The following is a 20,518-nucleotide window of genomic DNA, read 5'->3' as shown; positions in this document are numbered from 1 at the left end:
AAGGAGTCTGGGTCAGTCAATTCAGTGAGACTGGTTGGTAGGCTATTACATAGTTCCTCAGTTCTTTCAGAATCCTAAAGTGGATTATTTCTGGGACTGATGGCTTGAACTCTGAGGGCAGCCAGGTGCTCTCTTAAGATCATTTATTGGACTTGTAAAAGCCATATTCATTCATTTTCCATCTATTCAGAATTCATTCTCTTTGGTAGAGTCAAGCAAAATAGAAATGGAATTTGAGTATTTCTGCTTTTTTCCTTCCTAACCCATATTTAATTCCCTTTTTAAAACCTAGCACATTTTAAAAGCCTTTTTATCAATTCATCACTAACCTCAATTCCTTCTGCACTTTAGCAATGCTAGAATTATTCCTACAGGATGATGCCACCTGTTGTCTTGGATCTTCTCTTCCCTGTCCCAGCTTCTATCTTCTAAATGTTATTTTCATTTTAAATAATGGACACATTTTGTTTTGAAAAAGTAGATGCTTCTCAACAAGCTCCCAAATTCCATACCCCCCCCCCAAAGCTCGTTAGCCAAAAGAATGAAGCCACCTGTTAATGGCAACAGAAAGGAAATGTGGTTAACTTTGATGATTTGGTATCAACATTGCCCATTGCATTTGACTTGAGTTTTTTGCATTGTCTTCATTTATACTATTATTGTCATTGTGCATAGATTTCGAACTGGAAGGGACTTTAAAAGTCATTGAGTTTAGTCCTGTTCTTTTATAAATGAGGAAACCAGTGCCCAGAGAGGTTAAGTGGTTTGCACAGTGTCACATAGCTAATTAAGTGCCTTGGGTAGTGTTTGAACACAGATGTTCCTGACTTTAAGTCCAGCACTCTTCTGGACTACATCATCCAGCTTTCCCTACAAAGGATAATCATGGTTTTGGAATGACAAGGGCTCTACCAGGTCCAGATAAAAAAGGAATTCCACAAAGATAGTGAAGTTTACCGATGTTCCCATTTGTGGATGACATTGTGCTGATTGCTTTGAGTCAATTTTTTTCCTGATATTTTATTCTGACTTCTTTCAAGTTTCTACTAAAATCCTCATTCTTCTTAATCTTAGCACCTTCCCTCTATTGATTATCTCCAGTTAATCCTGCATGATGATTTTATGATGTTCCCCCCCATTGAATTATTAGTTCCTTGAGGGCAGGAACTATCTTTTGCCATTTTTGTATCCCTAATATTTAGCATAATGCCTGACTCTTTTAAGAAAGTATATAATGCTAGTTGACTAACCAATTTGTATTTCTTCTTTGGGAAATTTTTCACATGAAATTTAGGGATTTTTTTGCATTGAAAAATGCTAAGATAATTTTTTTAAGAAAGATTTTATGTATTTTGAATTTTATAATTTTCCCCCTAATCTTGCTTTCCTTCCCCCCCAATTTAGGGATTCTTAAACTAGAATTTCAGGGGTTCTGTGAAGTTGGATGGGGAAAACATTGCATCTTTATTTTCCACTAACCTTTAATTGGGATTTAGTACTTCCTTTTGCTTGTTTTATTCTGAGAAGTGGTCCATAGGTTTCATTAAACTGCTAAAAAAGGACTGAGAAAGATGGGCTCTGATATAATTTAACTATTTTTCTATTGGGATTTAGGTTTATGTCCGTTCCTTATGGATTTTACATATACTTTTCATCTTAAAATTGAAGTTGTTAAATTACTTCCTTGCATTCATAATGAAATTCTGGGCAACTCTCTTTAGACATGACATTGTCTACATCTTTAGAATTTCTCTGAGACCTTATAGGTCAGTTTCCCCATATTGAATTTTAGCCATGGTTTCTTTTTCCTTATAATAGCTTGAAGTCTACTTTCCTCAACTATGGTTCCTATTTAACTAATCCTAAATGTCCTCTTTTCTATCATAAATTCCAATGTGGAATTGTCACTACCCAACCTGCCCCGTCTTCTTCCCAAAGTTCTTACCATTTCTGCCCCAGCAATTAACAGATCAGGAATATCAGTTCCCTATGTAAGCTTCCCTACTGAAGAATGAATTCATCTTAAGACAAGTCAAGATTTTGCATTCACTTTTGGCAGAGAAAAGAAATGTTCCAGTGAGTGTTTGGATAATTAAAGTTCTCCATCCTTATTATAGCATGCCTCCATCCAGTTTGTATCCCAAATTTCTTGTCTCCTTCCTTCCTATGCCTGTATGATCTGCCATATACTCTCATGATAGTTTTGTTTCTATGTCTTCTCTCTCTCTTTGATTTTCATCCATACACTCTCTTCTCAATACCTTATCTGGTATCACAGAACCTGTTACCTCTGGTTCTTTTGTTGTTGTTTTTTTAGATTTTTCAAGGCAATGGGGTTAAGTGACTTGCCCAAGGCCACACAGCTAGGTAATTATTAAGTGTCTGAGGCCAGATTTGAGCTCAGGTACTCCTGACTCCAGGGCCTGTGCTCTATCCATTGTACCACCTAGCTGCCCACCTCTAGTTCTTTTGAATGAGGTGCAACCCTCCAAGGTCCTGTTCCATTACTGAATCCAAACGCAACAAGTCTAGATAGCTGAATGATTCATATATTTTTGGCTATGGCCAGTGTGAAAATTTATTTGATCTGCATATTTGTTACAAGAGCCTCTCTCTCTCTTTTCTTTTAAACTGTTGGGGGGATATCGAGTTCGAGAAAATAAATGCTTGTTAATTGAAAAAAATAAGATGAAAATCAAAAAAACTATTTTCTTTCTGTTGGTTATTGTTTTGGATTTTACATCCAGTGAATAACCATACCTTTGTATTGCTATTATTTAGATGTCCTTCTTGCTTTTCTCTTTGTCTATCTTCTTCCTTTCCCTCTTCCTCTTTATCCTGTGTGTGTGTGTGTGTGTGTGTGTGTGTGTGTGTGTGTGTATGCATAAAAACATGCATATGTGCACATTCATCCGGTTTTTCCTCTCTCTCCTTTTTTTCAGTTTAAAGCACTCTATCAAATTTATGGTAACTAAGTTTTGGACATGTCAATGTGGAATTTGGCTGTGTGTCAAGGATTTTACAAGGATTTTGATTTCATTTTCTTTAATTTGAGGAAGGAGAAAGGAGAGGGAGAGAAAATAAACTCTTGATATTTGAAAACACAATCTTTAAAAAAATCCAAGCAAAATAAAACATAAAATATTTGTAGTAATAATCCTGGAGGGGGCATGTATTTTTACCATTCTTTATCATATAGACTTCATTTGTGGCCAAAAGTTCATCATTCCTGCTTTTTTTTAACTGTGTTGCAAAAATCCAAATCCTATTCTCAAATTTTTTTTTAATTTGTTAGTCTCTTCCCAGATTTGTTTTTCTCTTTTGAATCTTCTATTTTGAAGCTTAACTTGAGCTTTGGTTTAAAAAAAAAAAGAATGATAAACACATCCATTGTACCCATTCACAACATTTTCTAGATTTCCTTTGGTGATATCCTTATATGTTCCCCATAATTGTTTAGAATTAGATAAGAGTTTTCAGATTTACTAATTCTTTACCAGTTTTTCTGTGCTTAATGCCAATATGATAAACTATTACCTCAACTTGGTGCTTAGTGAGTGAAAGAGTGGGCTTGGAGTTAGGAAGACCAGAGTTCAAATCCTCACTCAGATATTTATTTATTATCTCTCTGACCTTTGTAGAGTAACTTTATCTCTTTCTATGACTTAGTTTTGTTTTGAAATCTGTAAAATAAGAGGGTTAGCGATCCCCAAAGTCCCTTCCAACCCTAACTCTGTAATCCTCTACTACCCCATCTGGGAATCACCAGCCACCATGTTCCGATTCTTTCTGGATGACCACTCTCCTGATACTGTTTGTTGACTCCCAAGAAGCTGAAGAGCTCTGATAGCCTGTAAGAGCAAAGCCTCATCATTAGCACTTAGCTTAAAGTTTTTTAGCAGCTTCTTTCCTTCTTCCTTTGCTCCATTTTTTTCAACTTATACAACTTCTGTCCTTGTTCAGATTTGTTTTCTTTTGCCAAATCCTTCTTCTTCATTGTCTAGTATGCTAGAGTGTTCTTTCTAGTCATTAAAGTAATGTTTTTCATTCCCCCCTGATAAGATAATCTAAAAAGAGGAGAGGCCTCTCTTTTCTCCTCCCTTTTTTTAACCCTCTTCTGAAAGAAAGAGATCAATTTGAACCTTTTACATACATCATTGTAAACTGGCACTTGAAAAAAATCTAAGTAGTTGTAACCACATTTGCTACAAATGAATGCAAAATTATCCTAGTTTAAGTGCCAATCAATTTAGGAATGGCTTAAAAAATTATGGCATATAATTGTAATGGAAGATGTTTTCTGAATCCAGATCCTTAGTGCTAGCCTTGTCATTGGAATAGTTTGCACCTAACTGTCACAGTAATCTTGCTGTGTTACCTTACTTAGGACATAGCCTTTGAGATTCCCATTACTTATGGCAAACTTTCCTGCCTTTCCCCACTAGCTTGCTCAACTGCCTCTGATAGACAGGAGATAGCTTCTTGCCAAAATTCCCATACAAACAGAAGGCTGCGTCCAGCTGTTGTCTTGCCAATTATCAGCCATTTTGTGGTTCTCCCTCTGTTCTCTCCACCCCTACTAAACATATTTTAGAGGTCTTTTTCCATCTTGACCATTTTTTTTGCTTTCATTGCTCATTTCAGTTATGTTTTACCATTTTCTAGAATTCATCACAGTTTTACTCATTTTTCTCAGATTTTTTTGTACTGAAATACAGCATTTGAGTCTGGAATCATGGTTATCTTTATTAAGATTCATTCATCTTTGATATCTTCATTCTCACAATGACTACAGAATTTGATGGATCCAAGAGCTTGTTAATGTGGCTATTCCTTTCTTCAGAACAAGTAGCAAATTGCATATATTTTTCTCATCTTGGACAATTTTTGCCCAATTCCTTCCATGTCTCCTTCATACAAAATGTGTGTATGCGCTGGTTGCTTTCTTTCAAAACCTTCAATATTTTGTGGATAGCATTGTAAGATATGGGCTGTCCAGTTGTTATTGGTAGCCTTTTTCTAGTCATCCTGAAGGATATTTTTATGCCACTTCTCACCCACAGAATCCTCTTTGGCAGTGAGCTGCATCCTGCTTTTATACCTACTTTATGTCTTTCTTTCAAAAATGGTTTTGGTTGTTATAACCAATAACCTTCTCCCCAATCACAGAGAAAACTCTAATCAAAGTGACCTGACACATAGACTACATCTGACCATTTCTCATGCAATTTACATCAAATAGAGGGAAGTGTGCTGCCAAGCATCTCTGCATCGCCCCTTAGATCACTTGTCATACTGACTCTTCTGGGGTTCTGCTGTTCCATACATCATATATCACCTTCAAGAAGATAGTAGAGTTAAAAGATAGGTTATTACAAGAGGGAAAAGTCTGTGCTTTTCCCCAACTTCATCTCTTCATAATCAACTCAGGATCCAACTCATCTTCCATGGACAGTGATTCATAGTATATACATTGATGGATCACCTCTATGTGATGAGCAATATACTTTCTTCATTAACTATGTGTTTCCTATATTGATTACAGTATTGATTTTTTTCTTTTTTAGGTTTTTGCTAGGCAATGGGGTTAAGTGGCTTGCCCAAGGCCACACAGCTAGGTAATTATTAAGTGTCTGAGACCGGATTTGAACCCAGATACTCCTGACTCCAGGGCCGGTGCTCTATCCACTGCGCCACCTAGTCACCCCCTGTTGATTGTTTTTTCAAAACTATCTCTTTGAAGGAACCTGATTATATTCCAGAGCTAAATTCTATCAGTACAATAGCATCCACAAACACGAAATTCTGGTGACCTCACCAACAATAAGGTTTCCCCTTTTCAATTGGACTTCATATGAAATATCCTTCATAACACTGACTGTCTCATTGGAAAGCAGCTAAATAGACTAGCAAGATGGAGTGTTGGTGGGGGCAGCTAGGTGGTGCAGTGGATAGAGCACCCGCCCTGGAGTCAGGAGTACCTGGGTTCAAATCCCGCCTCAGACACTTAATAATTACCTAGCCTTGGGCAAACCACTTAACCCCGTTGCCTAGCAAAAACCTAAAAAAAAAACCAAAAAATGATGGAGTGTTGAACTTGGAACCAAAAATACTTGAATTTGAATATTCTCAGTCACATACTAGTTGTGTGACCTTGGACAAGTCACTTAACTTCCCACTCAGTTTTTTTATCTGTAAAATGTGATTATCAATTGCCCCTATTATATAGTGCTATTACGAGGATCAAATCAGATAATTTAAGTCAAGTGCTTTGCAGATCTTCAATCCCTAATTCAGTGTTGCTTATTATGAATCAATTTTACCATTTTGGCAAAATTTGCAACTTGGCAAAGAGAATCAGTGTTTAACTAGGACAGTTATGACGTCATTTTGGTGATTATTTTATAAATGTATTTCCTTTTGTCCATTTTCTGCTTTTCAGAATCAATAGCCAGTTTAGCCAGAGTTGTTTACCCACTAAGTCTTCATCTTTACATATCCTTGTTATTTGGTGTTAACTTTGACCTTTAATCGTTCAATGATCGGAATACTGAGTTTCTGAAATGACGCCTACAGTTATTTCCTGTCTGTTACTATTTTATCAGGTTTGTTTTTTTCATATTTGGCACCTGTGATGTCTAGTGGCTTCCCACTCTGTTTTTGAAGAATGTCTTCATGTGGTCTAGCATGAGGCTTCTGAGCAATTTAACCCTGTCTGACCTCTTTGGCTTATAAATGCGAAGCCACACAAATATTTTCAGATTGCCTAATTTTCCAATTTAGTTTTCACTCTCTTCCTTTTTGTTGCAATCACAAGTACTCAAGGTACATGTTGACCTTGTTTGGAGAAAATTGTCAACATCTTTGAAGAATTTCTCTATTTCATTCTTTGCAACAGATGTGAGAATATAAGCTGCAATTATCTTTATGGTGGACTCTCTGCTTATACTCATTGTAATCATGGCAATTGTCCCATGAAACATTTCCGGTTGTCTGTATGCCCTTCACTAAACCATGTATACCAACTTGTTTAATTTGTCTTCCTGACGAGAATCCATTTAACTGCAGTTTATGTCTTCTCATTTCTTTGATAGCTAGTTTGTCATTGAATCACAGAGTATAAGATCTGGAAAGGACAGAATTGGGGGTGTGTGGAAGGATTTGAGAGAGGTTTGGTGGGGCAATTTGGTCCAATCTCTATCTGACCAAGAAGCCCTTTTACTGTATCCCCAATAAATGGTCCTCTTGCATCATCTTGACTTACTACTTCCCAAGGCAGAAGCTCATTCATTTTTAGATAGCATTTCTTATTAAGAAGTTTTTCCTCATGACAGTCCAGAATCTGTTTCTATGACTTCCTAATTAGGAGCAATTGCTCCTAATTCTATCCTGGAGCCAAACAGAAATACTTGAATTCATCTTTCATGACAACCTTTCAAATAGTTGATGACAACCTGCATCTCCTTCCATTCCCTCACCCTAAGTCTTGTTCTAACTAAGAGAAGGCCCAACTTTTGGCAAATATTAGCTGTACAAATCATTCGATCTCCCAGTCCTTTAGGTTAATTCTCTTGAGACTGGCTACTTAATCTTGGATGGGGGAAGAAATCACGTCTTGATTTTGTTATAATTACTTTCCATTTATTCTTCTGTATTTGATTGGTTCTGAGTAGGATTCCATCAGCTTCACCAGACTACCAAAGGGACCCATGACATAAGAAAGGTGAAAACCCCTTGCTCTGAGCCTGTTTGAAAAGTATGTATCAAATTGAAGTTGTTGAAGTCAATTCATCTTCATCATCATCGTCATTCTCTTGTTTTGACTCATCCTCATAAGGTTTAAGGAGTACTCTATGTCAATGATGTTACTAAATTGACATGTGAGAAGAATGCAATAGCTCAAATTTCTTCAGATTTAAGCAAGATTATTAATAAAGTCTTTCAAATTATTCTTCGGGGGTGGGGGAAATATGAGCTAGATGATCATATAATTAGATGGATTTAAAATTGACCAAATGACTGGATGCAAATCTGGCTGGATGTTAACTTGGAGGTCTCTACTAGAACGCCCCAGGGGTCTGTGCTCATCTCTCTTCTGTCTAATACTTTAAACTATTACTTGGAGCTTCATTTACAGGATAATACAAGTCTAGAGGGCTAACTAAGTAAGTCTCCAAGGAAGTCACACTCACTGGTGAAGGAAAAAGGGTTGTCTTCAGTTTGTGGGCTCATGTGGAAATTCTTTAGGCTTTCCTTTTTGTTAGGTGACAAGAAAGCCAATCTTATATTGGAACATTATTGACTTGAGTCCATATCTAGATGATAACAACCCTTTTCACTTTTTTGTTGCTTCCTTTTTGCGTGTGTTTTAGATACAGGTCACAGCCATATTCACAGAATTCTGGAGGAAATCCTTGGGTCAGGGCATAAGCCAAAGAACGTGATTTTGTAGGAAGTCTCTAAAATTGAATCAATCCTGTGCAAACCCAGAACTGGCTTCTAGGTCGAAGGTTACATATATGCCACTGAAAATGGTTGCTTATATTTAGAAATATTTTTTCCTACCAGGTTTTGACTTTAAGACTTAAAGACTTAAATCTTTTCTTAGCCCAAGACAGATATAACTTGAGTGATGGGATATGGGGTGCTGAAGAGGTATGAATTTCAGAGTTGGTGTCATCCTGAAGGATGATAAGTTTCTGGCGATTGTGAAGTCCTGGAGAGGAGCCTTGAGACAAATGATTTGCCTTCAACTTGGAGCAGTCATTCTCCCAGGGTCCAACCTGAAAATATCAGCTGAAGGAATAGCCAAATGGGACAGTAGTTTGTTATAAGGGGATGTCAGTTCTAGAGAGAGGCATGAGAATGATTGTATCTAGAAATAATTGTCAGTTAAAAACCAAGAAGCATCAATCAAGATGTATAATTAAATTATCCACTTTGTTTCAGATCCCATTCCATATGCTGGGGAAATAAAGAATGAAAGATTGATTCCCTGCACTCAGTGATTATATTCTATAGGACTTTTTTGTCTTTGTACAGATATTCATCTCCTCCTCACTTCATTGCCCCCCCATTTCTGTGGTATACCCCCTTTTAAGTTCCATAGTTTAATCTCTAGCTTCCTTAAGAGTAGAATTTGCATGAGACCCTTAACCCCCTTATTGCTCCCCTTTCCATGCCAACCTCAGTTATTGGGCAGCTAAGTGGTTCAGTGGATAGAGAGCCTGGAGTCAGGAAGAATCTTCCTGAGTTCAAATCCAACCTCAAATATTTAATAGCTGTGTGACCCTGGGCAAGTCACTTAACTGTGACATTAGTGGTACTTGCCTTGTTTATAAAAGCACTTTCCTATTTTCATTTACATACAGACTTTACAACTTAGCAATAAAAAGTGAGTTATGTGTTTTATAATTTTTCTACCTTTTTTTTTTAATGTTTCGTTCCTCAAGGTGATTTTAAAGGATGTAGACTCACTTCTCTATGTAGATACTGATGTTCTCTTTCTTCGGCCCATTGATGACATCTGGAGGCTTCTGAAGCAATTTAACTCTACCCAGCTTGCAGCCATGGCCCCTGAGCACGAAATCCCTAAGATTGGATGGTATAGTCGTTTTGCTCGTCACCCTTACTATGGAATGACTGGAGTCAATTCAGGAGTGATGCTAATGAATTTAACTCGAATTAGAAATACACAGTTTAAGGTAAGATAATGTGGTATTATATAAGAAAAATTTTCCTACTATTCCCCCAACCCCCAAAAGTTCACTTTTTAGGAAACTAACTTTCATGTTTCTGCAGTGACATTTCCTTCAATGAATAGTGTATTGACTTAATTCCATGGGTTAGGAAAGGCTATTGGATAAAGAAAAGAGCTTTATTGTTTGAATTTGTAGTGTGTGGAATGATGAATTAAGAGAATAACCATCGTCGGCATTCAGAAATATCAGTGTTCATTTTTAAGTCCTTTAGTCATATTTAGTTAGATTCAGTTCAACATGGTAGCTAAAATGTTAGACCTGGAGCTGGGAAATTTGGGGAAAATTTTGATTGAAATCTTTACTCTGACACTAGCTTGGTGACCCTGGGCAAGTCATTTAATCTCCTTTCCTTCACATAGTACCTTAGAACTGTCTACAAAGGCAGAGATGGGTTTATGATCTGTAGTTGGGTTAGTGAAGAATGTTTCTACAATGAAGGCTTTCTGCTCTCCAAATCTCACAGATGATAACAACAATAATAACTCTGGTCATTTGTAATAAAGTTTTGAGGTTTGCAGAGTGTTTCACACTGCCTAGGATGTAGGTACTACAGATATCCCCCCTCCCTTTTACAGATAGGGAAATTGAGGCACAGAACTTATGGACTAGAGCCTTTTTTGTATTCAGAAATTCAGTTTAGGATTAGAATCTTGTCACTCTGACTCAAATTGCTCCAGCTGCAGGTTCTCAAGAATCCAGCAAGGAAGGGTCATGTTTCTTCTGTCAATATTTTAATTTTTTGTTATCTTTTCTAATGACAACCACCTTTGTAATGGAAAACAGATTATGATTAGGAGAAGCCATGGACCATGCAATAGCAGTAGCACCTGTCATGACTGCTGATATAAGGCCCATTAAAGTTTTCATTGCTTTTCTGTAGAACCTACTTCCTCAAAGGCTAATTTTTGTCTCATGTGCTGAACAGGGACTCATCTTTTTTTTGTGATATGGATTTCTATGGCCATCTCATGAAGTGTATGAGCCCTTCTCAGAATAAATGTTCTCAAATTCTTAGGGAAAAAATACATAGGATTACAACTGAAACCAATTGTACTGAATTAGAGTTTCAAGATTTATTAAAATGCTCAGATACATTGGTGGCACAATAGATCCTCACATAATGGCACATAGAATCCTCAAGTGCAAGTTCGGTCAAATCATGTCTCAGATACTCACTGAGTGACCTTGGGCAAGTCACTAACCTCTCAGTTTCCTTATCCATAAATTGGGAATATGAATAATCCCTACTTCACAGAATTATTTTAAGAATCAAATGAGTTAGCATATAGGATCTCTTGCAACTTAAAAATGCTATATAAATGCTTATAATCATTATATTTTTTAAAAAAGGCAAGTTAATGGACTTGAGGTTAAGAAGAATGTCTACCATATTGTATTTGTCCCATTTCCTTTAAGGCATGAAAATGGCCCCTCTATATTTTCTATTAATAGAGGCTATCTGGTAGCCTCTGATTCATTGTTCCTGTTCTTTTTCTCTTCTCTAGAATAGCATGATTCCAACGGGCTTGGCTTGGGAAGACATGCTGTACCCTCTGTACCAGAAGTACAAGAATTACATCACGTGGGGAGACCAGGATTTACTGAATATTATTTTTTACTTTAACCCAGGTAGGTCACCCATTGGGAGGGTTGTGTGTGTAGGAGGATTCCCACATGAACCCCAAAGAGCACATTCCAGTGCTTGGCTCCATCACTGAATAGGCTCAGATGGTACACAGTGGCAGTCTGTGTGTTTCTGGCAAATGCTGCTTCCCTCCCCCCTCTTTTCTTTCCCTCCACTCCCCAACCAGTGTAGGCGTGTCCTTGCTATTGCCAGCACAAAAGGCAAAATACTGAAGAATCCATTGCTGAACAAATTTTTGAGATAATCTCTTTCCAAGTATTAATATTTTGCATACAGGAAATTTAGTTAAAATTGATTTGACTACAAATCAAATTTATATAAATGCTGGGTTGATGATATTTGATTGTTGGGATTTTTGAACCTATAAATTCCTATAAGCAAGGGTTTGTTTTTTGTTTCTTTTTCTTTTTTGAAAGACTAGGTCACCCTATCTCACCCACGTTGGAAATACAGAAGGCACTAGTAGACCTGATCCCACTCATGAATAACAAAGAAACTTTGATTTGCTCTGTTTCTGACCTGGGTGGGTTTGCTTCTTCTTAGGAAACTTTAGTTGCACTCATCATATTAATGATGGGCTTACTTCAGACAACCAATTCATATAGCCCACTGCCAGCTCGGAACATCTAGGCTCAAAAACTCTCATCAGCATTCTCAGAAACCAAGTTTACAGTTATGTGTCACCATGAGTGGCCTCATTTAGGATAAAAACAAAACAAAACCTAGTAGAGAAACAAAAAATAATTCTACACACAGAGCTTTCATCCTGGTGCAAGCTCTACCTTTCATCTCCTTCCTTTACCATTGCTTTTGGTTAGGTCTCCCTCGTTCAAATCCCCCTACTTCAGTCCATGTCATCCCCTTGCTCATTAAACTCCAGAGGTTCCCTCTTAACTCCAAGATCATATATAAAAGGTCTTTGTAACTTAGGGAGATATATATAGATATAGATAGATAGATAGATATAGATATAGATAGATATAGATATAGATATTACATAAGGCTTTTCAGAACTCATTAAAATTCTTCATAACTTCATAAATTTTGTCTTCTTACACCAACTTTCTTGCTATTCCTTGAAAAACAATTATCTTCAATTCTGCCTTTTCATGACCTTCCCCCCACACCTGGAATACTCGCCTTCCTCATCTCAGCCTCTTGGCTTTCCTGTTCTTAAAGCCTCTGTTCAAAGACCACCATCTGTGAGAAGCTGCTCCCTACCCCTCAGTGTCATCTTCCCAAAATTACCTTCTATTTACTGTAAATATAACTTCCTTGTACATTGTTATTTGTATATTGTCTCACTTAGAAAGTAAGTGAGTTTCTTGAAGTCAGGAACCTTCTTTTTGCCTCTTTTTGGAATCCCAGTGAGTGCCTTAGCTCATGGTCAGTCACATAAACATTTAATAAATATTTGTAAACTGTCTGGATTCAGAAACTCTATCCCCTAGAATTGAATGACTATATCATGTGCTGAACCAGTTGAAAATAATAATTGTAAAAATTCACATCACCACAAACTTAGTAATAATCCAAAAAAAACAATCCAGTAGACATATGCACTAAGGAATAATGAAATCCTCAGCCCTTAAAACAGAAAAAAAATTAGTTTAGAAGCAAAGAAACAAATTACAATTAGGTCCCCCTTCCAAGCCTGAACTTCTGTTATTTTTGGCTTTTTTAAAAATTCTTCATTATGGGCGGCTAGGTGGTATAGTGGATAAAGCACCGGCCTTGGAGTGAGGAGTACCTGGGTTCAAATCCGGTCTCAGACACTTAATAATTACCTAGCTGTGTGGCCTTGGGCAAGCCACTTAACCCTATTTGCCTTGCAAAAAAAAAAAAAACCCAAAAAAATAAATAAATTCTCCATTATATTCTATAAGATTTTAATAAATAAGATGTTTCCTAAGGTTAAATGTAAAGTTCTAGCTTTAAGATCCAAAAAATTAATTGCATTTTATTAATAGGTAGATACTATGTGCTTAATACTAGTTAACAGTGTAAACCATCAAAAATAAGGTTAAAATAACAGAAAATGACAGAAAATATAGGTTAGACATGAGGTTTTATTCTCTAGGATTAGCATAAATCTATAGGTGGAAGATATCTGTCCAAAATGTTCACCCTGAACTGAGAGATTGGGGATATTTATTTAAAAATAAAGAATAGGGGAAATCATTCATCTCCTTGGTGTCCTAACTCTGAAGGTTGCACAATATTAAGTTGCCCTATTGCTCCCTCAAAGACTATCATCCTTATGCAATGCTATCTGATGAATGCTATCTCTTCCTGAACTTTAAACATTATTAGGGCAGGACAAGTTTTGCTGCATCCTGATGGATCCTTGTCTTCCTAAGTTTGTAATTAACATCAGGGGAGATAGTTATAGATCTGGACTTCTTCCCTATTGGCAAAGGGACAATGAGACTGAGTAATTTCCACAGAAGTCAGCCTCTTTACTAAGAATTTAGTTGTGAAAAACTTATCATTATCATCATCATCATCATCATTATTTTTATAATACTTTGACAACAGTGATGTGTAATAGTCCAGGAAGCCAAAGTGGTTTTAGACTACATGAATAGTGTTAGTATAAAAAAGGTAGGATTTCTTTCTTACTTTATTTTTTAGGGTTTTTTTTTTGCAAGGCAATGGGCTTAAGTGGCTTGCCCAAGACCACACAGCTAGGTAATTATTAAGTATCTGAGGCTGGATTTGAACTCAGGGCTGGTTCTCTATCCACTGCACCACCTAGCCACCTCAAGAGGTAAAATTTCTGATTTCTGCTGCATTTGAGGCAGCAGGGAGGTACAGCAGATAGAGCTGTGGTCTTGGGCCTCAGGAAAACCTCACTTCAATTCCTTCCTCACATACATACTAGCTTTGTGATCTCCAGGCAGAATATCTAACCTCTTTGCCTCAGTTTCTTCATCTGTAAAATAGGTATAATAGTAGCCCCTTTCTCACTGGGTGGTTGTAAGAATCAAATGAGATAATACTTGGTCAAGTGTCTGGCATTTAGAAAGCCATTCATTTATTTATGTAAAACCACAAAATATGTATTTGTGCATCCATGTTGTACATGTTTACATATATGTGCATACATACACAAACATTTATTCTCTTTCCTTCCCTTCCCCTTTTCTATGATTATTTTATCCACGTTAGACTAAGACTGGAGGGTTATATTCAGTTTGGGGTACCATCATTTAGAAGAGACATTAACACATTAGAGGTGTGACTAGTTTGGACTGGGAACCTTAGAAACTTAAGAATGCCATACCCTGATTGGGGAAGGAATCCTCCAGGTCCCCTGGTTCATTAATAATGAAATCACATTCAAGTCAAATTTTATAAGAAGATGAGCCCATGGGAGGATTGGTTGTGGAGACTAGGAATGTTTTGTCTAGATAAGAAAAGAATTGAGGGGTGAGGACAAGTGGAAGAGAATTAACCTTTCTCTGCATGGCTTTGCAGGGCAGTACTCAGTCCTGTGGATGAATTCGACAAGAGGACAGATTTGGGGTCAGCATAAGGAAAGATGCTTAACTGCTGAGAGTAGAACCTAAAATGGAAGGGACTGAGCTGGGGGGGGGGGGCAGGGAACCCTTTTTTCCCAGAGAATCTTTAGGCAAGGGCTGAAGGAACTCTTCTCAGGGTTGTTATAAATGGGATTCTTGCAGTGTGTGGGAGGAGAAAAGTTCCTTCCTTCCCTGTAATCCTGTGTTCATCCAGCCTCTCCCCCCCTTCACCTAGATTCTAGGGTAGAAGAATGTACCAGGCAAAGATAGCTCTATTTGCATTCAAGGCAATGCTTTGAGAAAATGAAAACAATTAAAATTTTGAGATGCAAGTTATTATCAGATTCACACATGAAGCTAATGAATTTTCCTCCTTTTTCCTTTACTCACATCTGGTAAACTTGGTATGCTCCTAACCTTTATTTAGTATCAGCATCAAAACACACACACACACACACACACACACACACACACACACACACACACACATATTTTCTCTTTCAGAAAGATCAGTTTACCGAGGACCACCTTTTTCTGCCTCAGTTTTAAAGTTTTGGTTCTATGGCCTTTGCTTTATGTTAGTGTCTTTGGGCCAGAAGCTATAATTTATCCAGATGATCAATGCCACTATGAGCAGAATTCTGGAAAGGCTTTATTATAGTTGACTTCAGAAGAATAAGAACTCCTTCAAGCCAGTGAAGTATTTGCACTTTTAATTCTGTTAAGTTATAAACTCCTTGTAGACAGGGAATATCTTTCTCTCTCTCCCTCTCTCTCTCTCTCTCTCTCTCTCTCTCTCTCTCTCTCTCTCTCTCTCTCTCTCTGTACTGTCTGTCTCTGTCTCTCTGTCTCTCATATCCCCAGAGATGAGTAGGTGCTTAATAAATGTTTATTGAATGAATAAATTTGGAAACATGTGAGAAATGCCATCCCCACTTAGGAGGATGTGCTTTTAAGTCTTAAGACCAAAGATTTAAGAGCTGAGAGACCCTTATAAATCTTCTACTCTAATAGTCTAATTTTTACAGATAGAATGAAACCCATGGAGGTTAAATAATGTACCCAAGGTCTGAATGACTGAGCCTGTGTTCAATTCAATTCAACACCATTCAATAAGGATTTATTGTTGTTTTGTATATGGGACAAAAACCAGAATACTTCCTGTCCTCAAAGAGCTTCCATTCTACCAGGGGAAAATAGAATGTGACCAAGTAAAATGTTTAGAAAATAGATGCAGTAGAATTAATCCAAGGAGCAGGGAGAGAATGAATGGGAGAAGGGAGAAGGGAGGAGATAACACTTGTTCAATATGAAGAGAACCAGGGGCTCCAGGGAGGTGGAATGTGGGATATTTGTTCTATGTGGGAAAAACAGAGGAAGCATGGAATTCATGTGTTATCAGTCTGGAACAATGGGTTGGAGCCAGACAGTGAAGAGGTTAAATACCAACCTGTAGAGGGTACCATTGACTTTTTTTAAGCAGGCAAGTATCATTATTAGATCTGAGATAATTTTTCATTTAGGAAATTTAGTTCAACTCAATAAATGTTTATTAAAAACATACTGTGCTTCTAAAGCACTGTGCTAAAAGGCTGGGGATACAGAAAAGAAGTAAAAGACAGTTCCTGCTCTCAAGGAGCTTACAATCTAATGGGGAAGATAACATACAAATATATACAAAGCAAGCTCTGCATAGATGAAATGAAAGATAATTAAGAGAGGGAAAATACTGGAATTAAGAGGGGTTAGGGAAGGCTTCCTGTAGAAGATGGGATTTCATTTGGGCCTTAAAGGAGGCCAGGGATGGCCTGGGTCTCAGTTTCTTCATATTATAAAATGAAGAGTTGGAATAACAGGCCTTTGAGATCCCTTAGTGACTTACTGAGAAACCCAGGAGTCACTCTGCAGATCTTTTCTCTAGAAATTTCTTTGACTGTCATCACAAACTATGAGATTATTAGTTTGGCTAGTCTTTTAAAGGAAATTCAATTTTACCCCCAAGACAGTAGAGATGAACATCTTCCTGGGGTCTCTATCTCTATTAGAAAGAGACTTTAGTGGGGGTGGCTAGGTGGCATAGTGGATAAAGCATCTGCCTTGGAGTCAGGAGTATCTGGGTTCAAATCCAAATTGCCTAGCTGTGTGGCCTTGGGCAAGCCACTTAACCCCATTTGCCTTGCAAAAAAAAACCACCTAAAAAAAGAAAGACTTTAATGATATTCTACAACTAAACTATAGAATTCTGCCTTTCTTGAACTGTTGCCATGATTGACTCTGCTATGTTATATCCAGATGTTTTGCTATAAATTATTTTAAAAGAACTATGTAATAATTCAAAGAACTGATTCCTAGCAGCATTAAATAAGTGACAGTTTTTTTTTTCTTGTAAGATCATTAGATAAGTATTTGACCATTAAATAGTCTCTATTTGGTAGATGAGATAATGTCAGATTCTAGTGACTATAAATGGTCTTTACTCTTTTCCTTGTAGTCTAGAAGAATGTAAACTCCTTGAGGGCAGGGACTGTTTCCTTAGGTCTTTCCTCCTTCCTTATTCTCTCCCTCTCTTCTCTCTTTACCTCCCACCATCCCTTTCCTTTTCTCTTCTTTCCCTCCCTTTTCTCCCTCCTCCTCTCTCTCCTCCCTTCTCTCTCTCTCCCTTCCTTCTTTCCTTCCTCCCTCTCTTCCTTCCCTTCTCTCTCTCCCTCTGCCTTTCTACCTTCCTTCTTTCTCTCCCCCTTCCTTCCTTTCTCTCTCCCTCCTTCCTATCCTCCTTTCCTTCCTTCCTTCCGTTTCTCCTCCCTTTTCTCTCTCCCTCCCTCTCCCTTTTTCTTACTTCCTTCTTTCTCCCCTTTCTTCCCTTCCCTTCTCTCCCTTTCTCCCCTCCTTCTGTCTCACTCCCTTTCTTCCTTCTTTCCTCCCTCCCTCCTTTTACCTCCTCCATTCCTTTTTTCCTCCCTCTATTCCCTTCTCCCTCCCTCCTTTACTTCTTCCCTCTCTCCCTTCCTCCTTTACTTTTTCCCCTCCCTCCCTTCCTTCTTTCCTTCCTTCTCTCCTTTTCTCCTCCCTTCTTCTCCCTTCCTTCTCTCTCTCCCTTTCTCCCTTCCTTTTTTTTTTTTTTTTAAGGTTTTTGCAAGGCAAATGGGGTTAAGTGGCTTTCCCAAGGCCACACAGCTAGGTAATTATTAAGTGTCTGAGGCTGGATTTAAAACCATGTACTCCTGACTCCAGGGCCGGTGCTTTATCCACTATGCCACCTAGCTGCCCCTCTCCCTTCCTTCTTTATCTCCCTTTCTTCCTTCCTTTCTCTCCTCCCTCCCTTTCTTTTCTTTCTTGTCCCTCCCTTCTCTCTCTCTCTTTCTCCCTTCCTTACTTCTTTTCCCTCCCTCCCTTTTTTCTTCCTTCTCTCTCTCACTCCCTCTCTCATTTCTTCCCTCCCTTTCTTCCTTCCTTCTTTTCTCCCTCCTTTTCCCCTTCCCTTTCTTCCTTCCTTCTCTCCCTTTCTTTCACCTTTTCTTCTTCCCTCCCATCCTTCCTTCCTTCCCTCCCTCCCTCCCTTCCCTCCTTCCCTCCCTCCCTCCCTCCCTCCCTCTCCATTCCTTCCTTCCTCCTTGCTCTCCCTTTCTTCCTCCCTCCCTCCTTTCCTTCCTTCCCTCTTTCTTTTGCTCCCTCCTTTCCCTCCCTCCCTTTCTCATTCCCTCTTTCCCTTCTTCCCCCAGCAGTTAATCATTCATCAGTCAGTAAACATTAACTAAGGCCCACTTTATACTGGACATTGTGCTAAACTTTAAAGATATAAAGAAAAGTAAAAAAAAATCTCTGCTCTCAAGGAGCTTGTAGTCAGGTGGGTTGGAACAATTAAGTACAAGCAAGCTATAAATAGCATAAATTGGACTTAATCAGCAGGGGAAGGACACTAGCATTAAGGGAAATCAGGAAAGGCTTCCTGTAAAAGGTGAGACTTTTAAATCAATATTTGTTGAATTAAATTAATGCCAACTAAAAACAGTTGACTGGAACCATTTTCTATAAAAGGATAATTTCCTTTTGTATAAAAGTAAGATCTTAATTATAGAAGAAAAGTTTTTGGGCTTCTCAGAAGACCCAAAGTAGTGTGTCTCTGAAGTAAGAGAGAAAGGATTTTTGTTTTAGTGACCAATAAATATTATAGGAATCACTGTTGGATGGTGAATGAATACTTAGAAATCCTGCCCCTGTGGCTTCCTATCTTTGGGACTTTGGGTTAGAACTTTAATCTTTTTATGCCTCAAGCAACTCTAGGCCTTATCTACTGATAATATTTTCCTTTGTTCTTGAAGAAGACTAAGACATCGGGGAGGTGAAACCAGGACCTGCAAGCTAATTGGATTTGAATGAATAAGGTGGGGGAGGCTGTGCTAAGTCACCAGCCTCACTTTCTGCTCCAGAGCGGTTTGGGTCCAGTGGCCAGTTGTGGATCAGGAAGACTGGAGATGGCCCTGGATGTGAGGTGATCAGGGTTAAGTGACTCGCCAAACGTCAAATGTCTGAGGTCAAATTTGAACTCAGGTCCTCCTGATTTTAGGGCTGGTGCTCTATCCACATGGGAGTCTTAGCTACTAAATAATAGACGAATGGAAATCTGCATTAGTAAAGTGAATTCTCTTTTTTAGGAGTTTCTCCATAATGGAAGAAAGCACAGACCCTGCCTGGCCAGCTCCATGTAGTCTTGTTGTCGATAGAAGGGGGGGGGGGGGAATTTTGAGAGTGGAGTTCTAAAACACTGCCCCAAAGGAACAAGGGACAAGTCTGTAATTTAATCAGAAATTTTCATTTTTTCCTAACCTCTTACCATACCACATGTATTCCCTTATCAGTTTCCATCGCCCTTCAAATTAAAAGAAAAATTATAGGATCTCTCAGTTGTTCAGAAAAAAACAATGATGATGATGATGATGGCCAGAGAAAGGAGTACCAGGAAGGAAGAGTCCAAGGATGTTTCATTTACTACTTGGCCAGGGAAAATGGTTGTATGGATTACTGAAGCCAGAACAGCAATGAATACATGAAGGAGTATCTTTAAGAGCTTACTGTGCCCAAAACTATGCTTTTTGTATGTCTGGTGATATACAGACTGAAAAAACAGGACAATGTCTGTCCTTAAGGAGTTTACCTTTTAGTAGACAGTTTAGACATACATAAGTTTTGACTGAGGAAGAATATTTTGAATAGAAAAACCAGTGGAAATCGTGTTTAGAGTCATTCAGAGGAAAGAGAATGATGGGCTGTAGCCTAGAGGGACTCAAGCAGAATGGATTAACTCCCCTAGGGACCAGGGGCATTTTTTGCAACCCTCCTGGTCAGAGCAGATTTCTGGAATTGTATGGAAGTAGAAGGATAACTAGCTGGATAGGGCAAATGAAGGAAAGATAATTTAGGGTTCCAGGCAGAGGATGACTGAGTCAGAGACAGGAAGTCAGAAGAAGAAGGTGGGGGCGGAGTGATCTTATTTTGGAAGAAAGATGACAAGTTTTATTTCAAACATCGTGTTCCGAATACCCCCAGAATACCTAGGCGGAGGTGTCTAGTAGGCAGTTGGAAATACCTGC

At 38.2% G+C, this 20,518-nt stretch overlaps 1 protein-coding gene across 1 annotated transcript in view; it reads left to right on the top strand.

Annotated features, from left to right (window-relative positions):
- GXYLT2 (glucoside xylosyltransferase 2) overlaps positions 1–20,518 on the top strand; it is a 76,544-nt gene that overhangs the window by 36,326 nt on the left and 19,700 nt on the right. Inside the window, exons 4-5 of the mRNA XM_074198717.1 lie at positions 9,453–9,704; positions 11,267–11,390. Of these exons, the coding sequence (XP_074054818.1) occupies positions 9,453–9,704; positions 11,267–11,390 (376 nt within the window). The remainder of the gene's footprint in view (positions 1–9,452; positions 9,705–11,266; positions 11,391–20,518) is intronic.

The sequence above is a fragment of the Macrotis lagotis genome, chromosome 8 (assembly GCF_037893015.1).
Source record: "Macrotis lagotis isolate mMagLag1 chromosome 8, bilby.v1.9.chrom.fasta, whole genome shotgun sequence".
Taxonomy (NCBI): Eukaryota; Metazoa; Chordata; class Mammalia; order Peramelemorphia; family Peramelidae; genus Macrotis; species Macrotis lagotis.
This window is presented reverse-complemented; position numbering and strand designations above follow the sequence as displayed.